The 15942-nt window shown below is 49.8% G+C and overlaps 1 protein-coding gene across 5 annotated transcripts in view; it reads right to left on the reverse strand.

Annotated features, from left to right (window-relative positions):
* Positions 1-448: 448 nt before the first annotated feature.
* Positions 449-15942, reverse strand: part of LCOR (ligand dependent nuclear receptor corepressor) — an 83408-nt gene continuing 67914 nt past the window's right edge. For all 5 annotated transcript variants that reach the window (XM_050976325.1, XM_050976324.1, XM_050976326.1 and 2 more), the window contains one exon: positions 449-5994. In XM_050976325.1, coding sequence (XP_050832282.1) covers positions 1464-5994 — 4531 coding nt within the window. In that variant the 3' untranslated portion in view covers positions 449-1463. The remainder of the gene's footprint in view (positions 5995-15942) is intronic.

The following is a 15942-nucleotide window of genomic DNA, read 5'->3' on the forward strand; positions in this document are numbered from 1 at the left end:
CTTGCTCTCATCAGGGACAAGCAGCTGAGCAAGGACCAGCAAGGCAGCTGTTAAAGGTCTGGCAGCCTCAGGGTCCACACAGTGCCCTGACAGGCACTGCTGCTTTATGTCTGGAAGGAGACTGGCATTAGGATTCCTGCAAATGGACTCTGCAGCAATGTGGAAGTGAAGCGTGGGGGATGCAATGGTTGAGCAGGGACCTTTTCCTAGCACAGACCACAGCCCTCCCCAGGTGCTGGTAATCTCTGCCCAGCAGAACCAGCACAGCCACACACTCTATGCACTTCTAACAGGTTTTCCTAAGAAAAGACAGGCACTATGACCCTGCTCCATGACACAAGCAAGAACAAACCTCCCACACCTTGCTGGTAAAAGGGTGAAATGCAAATTATGGTAAAAAATTAACACAAGCCAGTCCCTTATCCCAACCTGATTTCAACTGCAAATCCTGGCTTCAGAAAGCACTAGGCAAGATGTGCACAAAAGCACAAGGTGAGGGCCAGAGTTCCCTTCCTGCAGATCACCAACATCAGGAACTCAAGCCCTTAAAAAGGGAGAGATTCAACCTTCAGTGAAGCACTGCAGAAAAGCTTTGCCATCATAGACCACAGAAACCACCACAAGGACAGGGAAATAGGAGAAGGAAGTCTGTCCAAAAGCAGAGCATGGCAAGACTGGTTCATCCCTGAAGCCAGCAAGAAAAAAGACAGATACAGCCCAGCACGCCCAGCCGGCAGCAGTGGGTGTGGCAGCCTGGTACCTGGCACTCCCGGGGCATCTCCTCAGCCTGAGCCTGAGCGGGCCCTCCCCACCCACGGGCTGTGCAGCGAGGAGCAGGCAGCCATCAGCAGTACACACACCAGTAGCTACTTCACATTCTCATGCAGGTGACAGTCTGGGACACCAGCAACTGCTACCAGCGAACCGACAATGGACAGACTCGCCTTTCCCTCCCTTAGTGATGCAAAATGGTTTTGGTTTTGCTTTAAATGCCACTAAGAAGACAAACAGAAGGACTCTGAAAGAAAGGGAAATGTTTGAGTGCACCCAAAGGCTGACAAAAGCTACTTCATGTGCACGAAGGTGGTTTTCTTTCTGCTACAGTACAAGTGCTTGTGCCTCAAGTATAAAACGCAAGCCTCCAAATCACACAGACGAGCTTCTTATTTTTATTATTAAAGTGATAAATAAGGCACTGTACTTTTAACAAAAACTGCTTGGTTCTAAGTTTAAAAGAACCCAAGGAACGTTCAAACTACAGAAACTTCCTTCTAAACAGCAGAGCCAGACAGACCAACCTCTTCTCTGTCCAAGACACATCTGCTGATGCCTAAAATCATGGGCATTTATCCTTAACTGCGGATTTTTAAAGGCTTGCTACAGCTTATAAAAGCAGCTTTAGTTAATGCATGGTAAAGGGTTACTACTATACATCAGTTTTGTACATGGCTACCGGTTCTTTGCTATTTCGGGTCCAGTCGCGAGCGTTTGCTGTGCGAACAGTCCACTTTTGCCCTTAGCTTCCTCTTGCCCTGAGACACACTGTTCTCCTGCATCTTCTTCATGGACCTTGTCAAGGTCTTCCCACTGCTGTGCTTCTTGTTGGCTATCTTCTGTGACCGCGTGGAGGACTCCCCCAGGGGCTTCTGTTTTGGGGACTTGGAGAGCTCCTCATGACTGGGAGGCAGCACGGCCCGTCTGCTCGTGTTCTCCTTGCCCTTCCTCACGGGTAGCCGCATCTTCTCCAGCTGCTTTTTCGGGACTCTCTTCTCTTTCAAAGACATTTTTCTGGCCAGTTTATTGCTCCTCTCCATGGCAGTCTGTTTTCGGGTGGCGGGAGATTTCATGCTCACCTCTGAATGCTTTATTTTACTAGCCTTCTTGGCAGGCAGCTTGTCCTTGGTGGAAGAGTTGGATCGCTCCTGGGTGCTCCCACTCTCCTTCAGCATCTTCTTCTTCTTGCTGAGCTGAAGGTCGACTTTGGGCAAGGGGTCCTCTTGGGACCTGCTTTTCCCCTTCCGCCCCTTCCCCGTTCCATCCGCTGAGGGAGATTTAGCAGGAAAGGCAGCTGCTTTGATCTGCAAGGCCAGCTTTGGAGACATCAGGGGGTTGATGCACACACTTTTCCGGCTCTGCTTGCTCTCCAGGGACAGCTGGTCCCCTGGGCCATCACTCCGCTTCTCTGCCTTCACCACGCGCTGCTGGGCTCGCAGCTTGCCTCGAAGGTTGGAGTACTTGCGCAGGATCCTGGTGCTGGCCTGCGTGGGTAAGCTGAGGGCAGGCTGGATGGTTTTGTCCTCACTCAGCTCCTTGGTGCTGGCATCAGTGGGAGACGTCTGGCTGGGAGTGGTGGCTTCTTCAACCTCTGCTTTATCCGCATTCTCACGAATTTTAGCCCAAAGCTTTTGGTTCTTCAGGTTATTTCGAGCCGGGGTAGTGGCAGCGAACTTCTTGAGATGTTTTTTCAAACGTTCAGCTTGTAGTGAGCTGGGATAGAGACTAGAGGAAGAATATTTCTGCATGGGGACTTTCATGGGGGGAATCTCCCCTGGGAGACGGGTGTTGAGTTTCTTCACAATCACTAGAGACCTAGTTTCAGTTGTCTCCAGAAACCACTGGCATATGTCAGACAGCTTAAAGGCCTTCATAAAAAGCATCTGCACAGGAGAAAGCTTCTGCACTTCCAGTGAGCCTCTGCTTTTCCGTGTTCTTTTCTTGCTTTTCCAAATCTCTTTCAGTTTGTCGGCTTTGTTCTTTACCTTTGGGATTGGCTGGACCTCCTTCTCCAGCTGAATCCAGCCCTTCTGGATTTTCATGTACTGAGTGTTGAACTCAGCAATGAGCTCCTGGTTTTCCTCTTCGGCACACCACTCCATGAACTTTGGTTTGCTGTCAGCCATGTCTATGTCCTCCAGGGTTGGGCAGTCATCATTCCCTGAACTGTGTTTATCCCTCAGTTTGGGGATTGCTTGCATAGACTCCTTCCCTGGTGTGTTCTTTTTTACACTGTATACAGGTGCGGGTGCATGTCGTAAGTTATAAAACTGCTGAGCAACCTTTTTGTGCTTTGCAGATTTTGCTGGAAGATGCTTGCTTCCACATCTGCTGCTGGGACACGGAGACAAATTGGTCACCAGCTCATAGTTCACTGCCTTGCCCAGATCCCTGACACTGTCAGAGCTCTCCTTGTCCTTTGCACTGGCATTGACTGGTTTCACATCCACTTGCTCAGCATCATTTGCAGGAACAGTGTTCTCTGGAGGGAGGGTAATGTTTTTCTTCTCAGAATCAGCCTGGATGCTGATTTCCAGCATCTCACCCTGTTGACTTTGGCTGCTGTTAGCAGAGTCATCTTTAGAGGAATTTTCTCCCTCTGCAGCAGTCTCTTTTGCTAAGATGCTTTTATAGGTTTGTCTGGTAGTGACACCATTCTCCTTGCCTGGCTGCTGCTCAGTGATGCTCTCTGGAGCCTGGCCAGTGCCTGGCTCTGGAGCCTGGCCAGTGCCTGGCTCTTTGCTGGTTTTGAGCAGCACACTGGGGAAGCAGTCATTGGGGAAGTGCATGGATGCTGCCTCATCCAGCTGCACTTCTCTCTTGAACCGCTTAGCACCAGGGCTCTTGGAGAGTTTGATCTGAAGGCAAGTAAGTTGCCCAGAGCTGGAAGAACCAGAGTCCTCAGCACTGCCCTCAGCAGGTGATGGGGATCGTTGGCTTCGGAGACACCGGTCCGATGCCACTAGCACTCTCCTGCCTTTCTTTCGCTTCTTGTCTAGACTGTCTTTGGAAGAGACAGAATCTGAACTGTTTGGGTCAGGTGGCATTTCCCCTTCAGTGGGCTCTTTTTCACCTGCTGTGTTGTTATTCTGCATTGCTTCCACTTCCAAGATTTTGGGGAGGGGGAGGGGTGTGCTGACAAGCACAGCATCCTCTTGCTCAAGAGGGCTGTCACCCACCATGACTGATGATTCAGCTTCTGGTTTAGCATCAATGCTGTTGTTCACATCCCCACACTGCAAAGTGGCAGGGGGCTTCAGGGGGCTCTTCCCATCCATGGTGGCAGGGGGCTCATCAGGAGCCTGCGAGCCTGGAGAGCATGCGGAGGGCTCTGCCAGACACTGCCCACAGAGCTCAGCATCCCCTGAGCCTGGAAGCTGGGCAGGATCCCTGGCACTATCACAGGGCAGTGGTGTTGTGTCTGTAGCAGCAGAGGGCTCTGAGGAGGACTTTGGCTCTAGACTGGCAGGGAGGTCTGGAATAGTTTGTATGTCAGAGCCTGGACAACCTTCCTCCTCACCGTGTGCTTTTGAGACTGAAAAGGCAGCAAAATCAGCAGCCTGCCTGCTGCTGCTGCCATCCCCAGAGGAGCCCAGGCTACTGCCAGCCTCCCAGGTGACAGTGCCTCCTACTGTGGCACTGAGGGGAGGTGACTCCCCTCCTTCAGCAGGAGGGGAGCCAGGTGGTGGTGAGCTGGCCAAGCTGTCCTCTTTCTGGGGGCTGGGTGGAGCAGAGAGGGAGAAGAACGGCATGGCCACAGCAGTTTCCCTTGATCGTAGTGCTCGGGTATCCCGGAGCTGCATGGGGCCCAGCTCAGCTCTCTCTTTTGTTTCTCGGCTGGTTGGTGCCACTTTCGCCAAGAGCCTCAGAGAAACCCTTTTCTCACCCTCCCGTCCTGCCCCTGCAGACCCCTCCACCGAGAGCGCCAGGGGTGGTTTTGCACTTACAAGGGTCTCTGTCCGCAGTGCTGGGCTGCTCGCCCTCTCCTCCGCCCGGGAGCTCTTCACCAGCGTGCGCACAGTGGGGAGCTCGCAGCACTCCCCGTTGAAGTAATAGCCCCGCGTGCTCTTCCTCGCCGTCCTGCGGGACGACACCAGCCGCTGGGCCTCAAAATGGCACTCGGTGATGGGCTGGCTGATGTACACCACGTCGCACTGGTTGTCATAGTCATTGATCCTCAGCCCCGACGCCTTCTTGCTCTTCCGAGAGGACCTGAGGGAGGCTGCCTTGGCGCGGGGGTGCCCACTGGGGGGCCGGTGGGCGGCTGGCATGGCGCCAGTGGGCAGCCAGCCCTCTTTGGACTTGTCGAGCATGCCCTTGTCGGCTGGGTGCAGCTGGCAGCCTGCCTTGCCCTTGGCCATGGCATGAAGGTGGTTTTCTTGCTTTGGTCTCACGTCTTGTTCTTTTGCATCTAAGTCCTGGTGCAAAGATGCTTTCGAGCTGCATTGCAAAGTGTTCTCTTTGTCAGCTCTGCGAGGGGGGGTCGCTGCAAAGCCAGGATCCCAGGACTCCTCTGGGAGAGCCCTGAAAGAGCTCTTTTGGGACCCCAGACAGCTGTCTAAGCTGTCCTCGCTGCCATTCACATTTGCCACTTTGACTGAGATATAACCTTCCATGAGAGTCTTACCTGCTAGCTGCTCTTTATTATCCTCACACTTCCTGATACCGACTTCTTGTTCATGTCCAGCAGCTGGCTGCCCTTCCAGGCTCGTTGCGGCATGATGGAAATTCAAAGAGGAAGAGTTCAACGTGCTGAGGTATCCTTGGGTGGGGCTATCCTTTGGACTAGCAGAGCGAAGCCTGGTGATGGGGAGCTCGCAGAAGTCCCTTCTCAAAGCAGGACTGGAGTTCTCTGCTCTATCCAGAGACTTCAGTTCCACTGGCTGCTTCGGGGCTTGTCCTGCAACATGCAGGGGGTTGTCAGCCCCTGACTGTCCTGGGTCCAATGTAGAAGGGAGCTTTGATTCAGTACAAGTAGCACCCTTATCCTGATTTTCAGTGCTTCGCTGGCTACAACCAGAGCCACAAGTAGAGGCCTCCATGCTCTCAGATTCAGATAACTGCTGGCCGTCAGAGTCTGGTTGTACTTCAGTGTATATGTCGTTTAGCACACGAATGAACTGCTTCTGGTGATGTGTACACAGTCTGACCATAAATTTTTCCAGTGGAGACTTCGGCTGATTGTTAGAGTCTATTGCTATTGTCTCTGCTGGATCCTCACTAGAGAGACAAAGAGAGAAGCAGTCAGTAATATGTCCTAGGGAATATTAGTTTATGCTGCAAAACCAGAACAACCCTTCTCCTCCCAGTCAAGCACATCACTTGCCTGACCTCAAGGTGAGATCAAGCATCCTGTTTTCCTGGGGCTGGCATGTGTTCCTTCAGACCCAGCATGCACACTTACATGTGGACACCGCTGGCAGGACACGGACTGCACTTTTGTTTGTCTGCCACTGCCAGAGCACTCATAATTACACTTCTGCTTAGGACATCCCAGTGTGTAGGCACCATGTCACATGTTCAAAACAAACCTAAAAAGAATCAGACTTAGTATCTGCATGGCACCTGGTATGGAAGGCCCAGCATTTCTAGGATGGCTGCATACCTCTGCTCCCTCACTCTGTACTGCCTGGGTGGGAGCAGAGGTGGGAGCAGAGCAGCGTCCCAGCTGGGCATCCAGATGCCAGGAATCTTCAGTTACTTAAGTCTTAAAATTCTGCTTACACCTCAGTAGCAGAAGATGGGTCTGGGGCCAAACTGAGCAGATCTGAGCCTCATCTGTAGTCAGCACAGAAATTCTGGTGAGCTCCCAGCCTGCAGGACATGCAGGCAGCAATGCACCCTAGGCAGTGTTGTGCCATTGGCACTGACCTTTGATTAGCTGCCATTTAATAAAGTGTTGCTGCAGCTGATGGGCTGTCAGCACACACTGGTTGTGCAGAAAGGTGGGCTTCTACAGCACAGGGTCACTGCCGCTAGCTAGCGCTCAAACCCAGGCCATTATCAGTTACCTGCTTGGCAGAGGCAATTAATTAGGACTTACTGGTGGAGAGGTTAGGGGATAATTACTCTGTGTTTGCATGAATGCATCATGAGTGCCATGCCAGGTGCTGTTATTGAGACCGTATCTGTTCCCAACGGCAGCACAGGCAACTCCCATCCAGTGCTGACCATGCCGAGAGGGGCCCACGTCTTGGCACCCACGCTGCCTGCCATGGGATCTTTACCAGTAACGTAGGGTTTCTTTGCAGCAACACTTGCACTTTGCACCTCCTGGTATTGCGCTGGAGGAGTGAAAGTCCTTTCTCCCCCTACAGTCTTTCTCTGCCTGCCCCCCCCCCCCCCCCACCAGCACCAGACACTGACCTCGCTCACTCAGCTAGGTCAAGGGGGCAATGCTTATCAAAGAATTCAGGACCAGGGTGGAGAAATGCAGCTTCATCTGGAGTGGGTTTCCCCTCTCCATGCTGCCAGGCACAGGGCTCAACAGGTGGATGAGGAGGAAGAGCTCCAGTTTGAAGGAGCCATCAGCAGAGAAAAGAAGGGAAAGCCAGTGGCTGGAGCCAGCCATTCTCAGTAGCATCAGATACACCGGAGCCTGCCCTGGGCAGCCCTCACCTGCTCCTTACCTACAGCTTGCTGGCTGCTTTCTTTGAACTGGCATGCACCAGGGAGGCACCTCCAGTGCCCTGATTCCCTGGGCTGGAGGGCAGGGAGAGACACCTGGGGCCACTTCAGGCTCAGGGCTGACCAGGTCTCCTCTTTGCCCAGAAATGCCAGGCTGAAGCCGAGCCTGCCCTGTGAGCAGCTGCTACCCAGCCCTTTGCTTTCCAGTTTGCCCAGAAATAACGTGTTTTACACGTTATGAGGCTTTGCCTCCCAAGCCCAGCCTTTCAGTTTCCTTAAAGGCTTCTTAGGCAGGGTTTTCCTGAAACCGCCTGGAAAGGCTGAGCCAGCTCAGCTTGCCGAATGTGTCCCAACACCTCCAGAACATACTCCCGGGGTTAGCAATAAACAACGTACCTGGAGACTGCTTTACTACACCCAGGTGAGAAAAAACGCCTTCCAGCAACCCTCTGAACTGGTCCTACCTGGCGCTGCGATGGCTTTCAATTTGGAACGCCTAGGATTAGTTTAAATAAAAATACTCAGGTACAACCTGGCCCCCCTCCAGAGCCCTGCATGGGAAGGGTTATGTCAGCCAGGATCTCTTACACGGCCCAGCTCCTCCCCTCGCTCTGCTGAATAACAAAAGGGGATAAAAAAACCTTTCAACCCCCTGGGCTTGGAGCAGGGGGCTTTTTGAAGAGGCAGAGCTCAGCGTAATCTTTTTTCCACCTTTGCAAAGAGGGCGGTGACTCCTCTTACCTACTCACAAGCCCAGCTCTGAAGAGCAGCAGCCATCTTCCCCAGGGAAGACTGAATTTCTAACGACAGCAGCAGAGGTCGGGCCCTGCCCTGGCCCCCCCACTGCCACGCTGCCTGGGCAGCTGTGGGAAGGAGTTATGGTAGAAAAATAGCCATCTCAGTCCTTGCTGGGGCACCTTCGGGTGCTGCACTCCACGGCTGTGAAGGAAGAATCCATGGCATAGGCAAAGCGATTGCCTGGGTGGGTGGCAAGAAAGGAAAGGCAAGGCTGAGTGACCCCTGGTGAGGAGGAGGCTGCAAACCTGTGTGCAGAGCCCCTGGTGTGGGAGAAGGGACCAAAATGGCTGGGCACTGTCCTTTCCTGCCTAGCAGCTGTGATGCTGAGCACAGCCAGCTGCAGGTCACGCCTGCTTTACAGAGATGTGTGGGATGGAAAAGGCTCATGTCCTGCTTGTGTGGCAGAGAGGACCTTGGCTCCCTTATCCTGAAGGTTCCAGCAGCATTTCTGCCTTGCCTTTCACCCAGTTTCTTCCTCTGAAGTGTGACTGAGGCCTTTGTCCTCATTGTCACCTTATTTGCCCTACTGTACTCCAAGGAGGCAATCAGAGATACACAGAGCTTGTCAAGCTATAAATTTTAAAAAACAGAGATAAATATTTTTCCTGCTTGATAAAGGAAATAAATCCATTCAGTTTTGATGCCCTTTCTACTTAGAAGACTCATCTTGCACTCAGTGACACAGTTCACCTGGCACATTGCTTCAGGGTCCTCTGGTGTCATGCCACTTCAGCACAAAGAAAGGCTGCAACTCCTCAACTTGAGCTCATCTGCTCCTTCCCCAGTCCATCCCTACTTGGGTACTGCAGGCAGCATCACCTTATCCTGGGTGTCCAAGGATAAGCTTGGGACAGAGCTTTCACTGCCACCTGTGGTGAAAAGGCTCTAAGGGTGCCTAGGTCCCAACTCTCTCCTTCCTCTCCCTGTGCCCCCAAGGGTGCTGAGCTGCAGCCTGTGCCTCACCATCCCCAGATCTCCCAGACACACAGAGTTCTGTGCTACCTGGGGCCTGCTAATCTGTGTGCCTTGGTACCTATCCAGCATTTCCCACTATGCCTGTCCATTCTGGCTATCACTAATAAGTAAAACATGCCCATGGGCATTCTCTTTAAAGGCATGGAAAGGATTGCCCACATGCTCCCTACTTAAGGCAGTTTTGGAGAAGAGCTTGTTTCTGGCTCACATGTAGTTGTGAGTGCCCCACCTTTTCAAGCAGAGTTGCTTATGGACAGTACAAACTGTTGCAGAGAAACTATTTTTTTAACGTGGTTTATCAGAATAGAGGAGAGGTGAGCTGACTGTAGAGCTGAAGTGTCTTTCCAGGGAAAGGTGCCGGGTGCAAACATGTTCCTCAGCCTGGCAAAAGCGCAACGGGAGCTGAAGACTGACTGGTAAACACAGAGGATGGGAATTGGGAACATGGTTTTCAACAGGAGGAAAAATTATTCTCAGGAGGCAGCCAGTCCTGCCTCTGAAGAGGCATATAGTCCTGCCTTTCAGGAGATACAGGCCAGTCCCACAGAAGCTGCTGACTGGAAAGACCAGCAAGGGAGCCCGGGCTGCCCATCCCACCTACAGCCTTCTCCTTGGTGCCTGTATTCACCCCTTCCCACAGGGCTTGGCCCAGGGCTCTCCTAGGTTTGGGTGTGCATGAGGAATGAGCCATCTCTCTCAAAGGCTGGAAATCCACAAGCCAAAAGGAGATTCACAACCAGTGAGAGACAATCTGGGGACCCTCTATGCCTCTAGCCAAGCTGTAGGTGCAGTCATAAACCCATATGAGGTGCCCAGAAGGGTTGACTGCAATGGGAGAGACAGCCCACCTGTCAGTGAGCTTTCCTCCAGAGCCTGAGACCTGGCAGGTCTGCCCTTTCTGCCTGCCAGCCTCGAATGCTGCCTTCACGAGGCTGCAGCTGCCGGATCCCCTCTGTTCCTGTGCCCCAACACCCTCCTTCCAGCCCCACCGCACACACTACCCTGGCACAGCAGAACACAACCCCAGTGTCCCAAGTGAATTTTATCACCAGAGCCCCTCACTACCTCCCAGCCCTTCTTGATTTCCCAGGGCAGCCCTGTTCTCTTCCCCTTCCCTGCCTGCCACAGAAGGTGTCAGAGGCATCAAGGGGCAGGAGCTGTCAGAGGCACAAGCGGAGCTGTTGCTACGCAACCCCGGCGGTGCAGCAATTAATGCTGGGGGAAACGTGCTGCGCTCTGAAGCTATTTGCATAGCTGCGTGCTGCAATACATTTGTTTGCATTGTGCCTCCACTGTTTAGTGGAGTTTAAAGTCAACCCTCCCCCAGCTCTTGCTGGAGGGGACCTGGGGCTTCCAACAAAGGCCACGCGGTTGGGGACGAAGGGGCTGGGGGAAGGCAGAGGTTTGTCAGTCCATAACACCTATAGACTACACAGATAGAGGATTTACAGCATGGAGAGGAAGGGCCAAGTTATCTGTTTCTCCCTACACTGCCTGAGGAGCTTTTCCCAGCTCCTGCAGTGCCCCCAGCCCACTGGTGGGGTTGTCATATCTCTTCCTTCCTGCTGTACGAAGGCGACGCTGTGCTTGCTCTGCTTGTGAATGCCATAAAAAAAGTTTTAGGGGCAGCCCAGCCTGCCTCTGGTTCTATAGGTATTTGGGCAGGGAGCAAGAGGGCAAGAAAGAAAGGGAGAAAGAAATCAGCTGGTTCATACCAACCTACCTGGGAAGCCAGTCTCCGAAAACCTGTCAATTGCCAACTGCAATCTTCTGGCTTGCCTACCCCAAGTTTTTCACTATTAAACTTGAAGCCTGTAAAAGGAAACCTTTTTAGGTTTCCTTTTTTAGCCCTTGAACATTAGTTTGATTGATTATAAGTTTACAGGTATGTTTTGTACCTCAGAGGCACAAGAAGCAGCAGAACAAAAGTTCAAGGCTAAGTGTTTCTGTTCCTTTCAGACCACTCTAAGCACCAGGATTATAGTTCTGTAAAAGAAACAAAACATAGCTATAAACTTATAAAATCCAATTCAGTATATTTACAGGGATGACCTTTTCCCTCCCTCTCCTGCTGCCAGACAGCCGACTCTGTGCCAGTCGGTAGAGAGGTGCCTTGCACCACCCAAAATCAGAGGTACCACTTGAGTACCCCACCAAGCTGAAGGGTGCCTTGGAAACCTGACTAAAAGCAGAGATTTGAGAAATGTGGATGACTAAGAAGAAAGACTAACTGGTGAGCAATGCCCTCCATCAGCTGAACTCAAAGCACTGGCCATGCTCACTGTGAGCCCAAGCTCTGAGGCAGTGTCTCAATGCCCTTGGGTGGCACCTCCAGCCCTGCTGGTTTCAACCACTTAATTTATTTTTCAGGCTGAGTGGAAATGCCTTTTTGAAGGGTTGCAAAGGAAGAACAGCCTCTTAAAGGGGACCTGCTCACTGCTGGCAGTCAGGTGAGCTGACCCCAGCCCCAGGGGCGCAATGTAAGTGTGCTCTTGGAAGGGGCTGAGCTGCAGCTTCCCAAGGACAGGCTTGCTTTGCCTGTGCTGGAGGGCTGCATGCAGAGGTCTTACCCAGCAGAAGGGGGAAATGGGTTCTCTGCCAGGCCCAGTTCAGCTTGTTGGAATGGCCATGCAAAAGCAAACATGATGGGAAAGGTGTGGGACCATCTGACTGTGCTCAAACCCATCTCCACTCATAGCTGCAGCACAGACCTCGTGCCTTGAGAGGCGCAGGATGTGCTTCCTTCTGCTGGCAGAATGGATGTCCCCTTGAAGGGGATGGGCAGATCAGCCATGGGCACGAATAGTGTAAGCACTGAAGCAAGATTTTCTGGAGCTCACCTTTCAAAGCCCCAGTTAAAAGGCTGACACTGGATGCACCAGTTTAAATGCCTGTATTTCAACCCTCAGAAATATGCCTGGCACCTCACACTCCCCACACAGATGAATGAGTCCCTTCACACCTCTGTGGGTGCTACAGTAATTCTCCCTCACTGCACTGAAAAAAAATAGAAAAGCAGCATGCAAAGAGCTGCGGCTCCACATAACAGCTAGGAAGGAGAAAAAGCAATCTACTTCTCTAAATTAAAAGCTGAAGTTGTGCAAAGCACAGCCAAAATAACTATGGAAATATTGCTGCCAGGTTCTCAAGGCCCCTGAATTACTCCGTCCTTGGTGATGCACTTGGGGATGGACTGAGCTTGAATTTCAACTGGAAAGCAGGAAGAAACAAGTTATAGGTGGGTTTTGTTTGGCTGGGTTTTTTTGTCAGCTGTATGTTTTCATCAACATATCCAGGTTGTACAATCAGCCAAGTGACTGGACAAATAACAGACATTCATTATAGATTCAGACTTGTAACCCTTCAGAGTAGTGTCTTTTATTTGTTTATTTATTTTTAAACTAGTTTAACATAAAAAATCACTTCTCCCCACCTGTAACCAAATAGAAATCAAACTGGTTTTACATTAAAAAAAAAAAAGCTGGTTTTACATTACAAAAAAAATTGCAACCTCAAATAAGCTTTGCATTTTTATATTCCTGTCATAACTTCCTTGACTCCCACCTTCCCCAAAACCCAACTTTATTCTAGAGTAGTTTATCATCACTGTAATAGTTCTAATATAATATTTAATGACTAATTAAAAATTTTACCACAGAGCTATTGCTTTAAAACCAAGGGAAATTTATCATGTTGGAAATACTCTTCTACATACTAACTTTCAAACCCTTGCCAGAATTGTCCTTGCTAATTTTTCTAATTATCAAGATCATTTGGGATCTTCCCTTTAAGGAAAAAAGAATTACCATGACTGTTTCTTTCTGAGGCAGTACCCAGAACCTTTGCTGAGCTAGGTGCTTCAAAAGGATAGATAGCACCAGAAGACCAGAATAGATAGGAAAACAGACAGCACCAGAAGACAGATAACAAAAGCATGCAGGGTAAAAAAAAAAAAGTTCTTACAATGATTTTCACAGCTTTGCACGTTTTATAAAAAGCAGCACCCAATTAAGAGAAGGGGGAATGAACTACAGGGACTGTCGAGTAGGGAGGGATGCCCTGAGTATCTTTAACAGTCCCAGGAAGATATACTGGCTCTGGACATGAGGTGACACAGGTGTATGGCCTCTCCCCTGCTCTGCATCCATTGCTGTCAGTTCCTGTCTGTCCTGCAGCACACTGGGGACAAAGCTCTCTCTCCCCAAACTTCAGACATGCACACACAAGTCTGCTGGAGTCACTGCAACTGCAGAGGTTCAACAGTTAGCAAACTCCCAGTGAAGGTGCACTTATCTGCAGTAAATGAGGGCTTGTGACAAAGAAAGGCTGTGCTGTGAGAAATTCCACCTTCTCCTCCTAAGCTGAACGTACACTGAAAGGTGGAAGAATTCTCAAATGCAATGGACACCCTCCCCTAAGACTTTCCTGGACCCAATTCCAACAGACACGTTGCCATGCACAGCTACTGCCTACTTCAAGGATTTCAAATTCTGCAATTATCCAGGTTGGGTTTTTTCCCAACATGGATATGAAAAACCAAATGCAGGAGCTTGGTAGAGCACTCGCTAGAGCTAACCACACTCAGCACACCCCAGTCACCAAAGCTTGGGAGGGGCCAGTGGAGACATCTGGAGAGAGTGGGTATCCTGGGTGTAATTAACAGATGTTGGGGGATATGACCCCATTTCAGATAACCTGGAGATTCAGATAATTGGGCCTCAGATAATCAAGGCCACATTGTTAATAGAAACGGTATCACAACTCCTAAGGGCGGCACTCCCCACGTGCCAACACCACCCCTCCTTGCACGGGAATGCCTGGTGAAATATGAATTAGCGGTTTGATACATGTCCGTACTCTCTGTCAGCTGCCGGGCTGAGCAGCAAAGCCTGTTTCTGATGCACCACTTTGGCTGGCTGCTTGGGAAATGGGTTAAGGCAGAGATGTGGATTGCAGCCCTGGATGCCTGGGGACAAGGCTGTCTCAGAGCTGACGGTCTAGGTAAGCTCTATTTTGAAAGTGGGTTAATTTAGCTGCCATTCAACTACCACTAAATGATGTAGGTTAATTTTATAGTCAGATAACTATTAAGAAACCAAAACATAAGGCAGGAAATGTCTCTGTGCATACCAGTGAGGAGAGATTTCCTCTGCGCTAATGCATACCCCTCCCCTTCAGCTGAAACCTCTCATCCTTCCATTTCTGCACATCCCTCACATCGTCCTTTTTTTTTTTTAACCCTTCTCATTACACACTCTTGTCCTTCCTCCCTCTTTTAAGAGAGTCTATTCTTCCTCTCAAAAATTCACCTTGATATCCTGGCCCACAATTATTTTTCTCCCTTGTTTATATTGTCACACATTGCAGTGCTAGAGGAAGACTGACAAATCCAAACCACATCTGACCCTGGCAGTTGTCCACTAAGAAAGGTTCCATCTTCCCCCACATAGCCAGTATTTGTGCAGCTACGTGGTAAATTGAGGTAGGGAACTACACCTTGCTTAGTATGTAACATTCCATCACTACCAATACACCCAGTTTACTTTAGGGGTATTTTCCATATTTAAAACCCCCTCAATTGGCATTTTACCCTTTGTAAATGGAAGCTGCAGTTGAAATGTACTTTATCTCTGTGTGATTCTCCTCAATGCAGCATAATGATCAGTATTGTTTGTTTCTCTATACTAGTGACAAAACCCATCAATTGGTGGTTTGTCATAAAAGGAAAAGTAAAATTTAAAAAAAAATCATCAACAACAGCTTATGCTACCAAAGGAACAGATCCTTTGGAAAAAGCAGAGGTGATTCATCACTCCTCACAAGCAGCAAGGAAGAAGCAAGCATCATAGCCTTGCAGATCCCCCCAAGATGCCTCCACAGATTGCCTCCCTCTGACTTCTGTGCTTTCCTGCTTCCTCCAGCAGGAAAATGAGTCCCTAACTTTTGCAGAGAAAGCCAAAGCGATGATGACCTATTAGCACATCCTGCCTGTCAGCCAATCACAGATCTCCTCTTCTGCAGCCATTTTTTTTATCATATTAACAGTAAGTGCACTATGCAAACCCTGAGAGCTCACAGAAATGAACTCACTCTTAACCACACAGCTGTAATGAGACAACAATGCTAACAGGACACTGGCATTTACATTTTGCTTTTTATGAGCAGAGAAATACAGAACAGGACCGTACCCAGAAATCACAGCTAAACCACCTCTGAAAAATCCTCCTGGCAGCAACTCAGATGTTCAGATAGTGACACCAGAGCCCAAACAATGCATGTCATGAGAGTTCTGATCCACAGAAGGCTGACTGCCAAATTCCCTGTTGTCCTGCTGAGGCTTTGCTACTCTGATAAATCTTGCAATGGAAGTCCTTTTTTTGCTCATGAGACACAAAAGAAGAGATGAAAAAGCCAAATCAATCTGCTCTTTGCCAGCACTAAGGCACTACCTTTGTAACTTTGATTTTAAGCTTTATAATTATTATTCTATACAATATTACATTATATAACTATTATTCCAAATTCAATAATATAATTGAGTGCAGAGCATATTTCTTTTAAATCTTGAGTTACATTATTTTTCCTTTTATCAATTAGAAATCCGGTCCTCACTCAAACAAAAGTAAAGACACCAACGTTAGGACAGGTATGTGCAAGGTAGCTAGAACTAAAGAGCAGATGAGTGGTCATCTTTACTATGCACGCTTGTGTCTGTTAGAGAAAAGCCAATAGAGGGCCTGAAACAGGAGCAAAAGTCTACTTACTTTT

This window comes from Serinus canaria, chromosome 6 (genome assembly GCF_022539315.1).
Source record: "Serinus canaria isolate serCan28SL12 chromosome 6, serCan2020, whole genome shotgun sequence".
NCBI lineage: Eukaryota > Metazoa > Chordata > Aves > Passeriformes > Fringillidae > Serinus > Serinus canaria.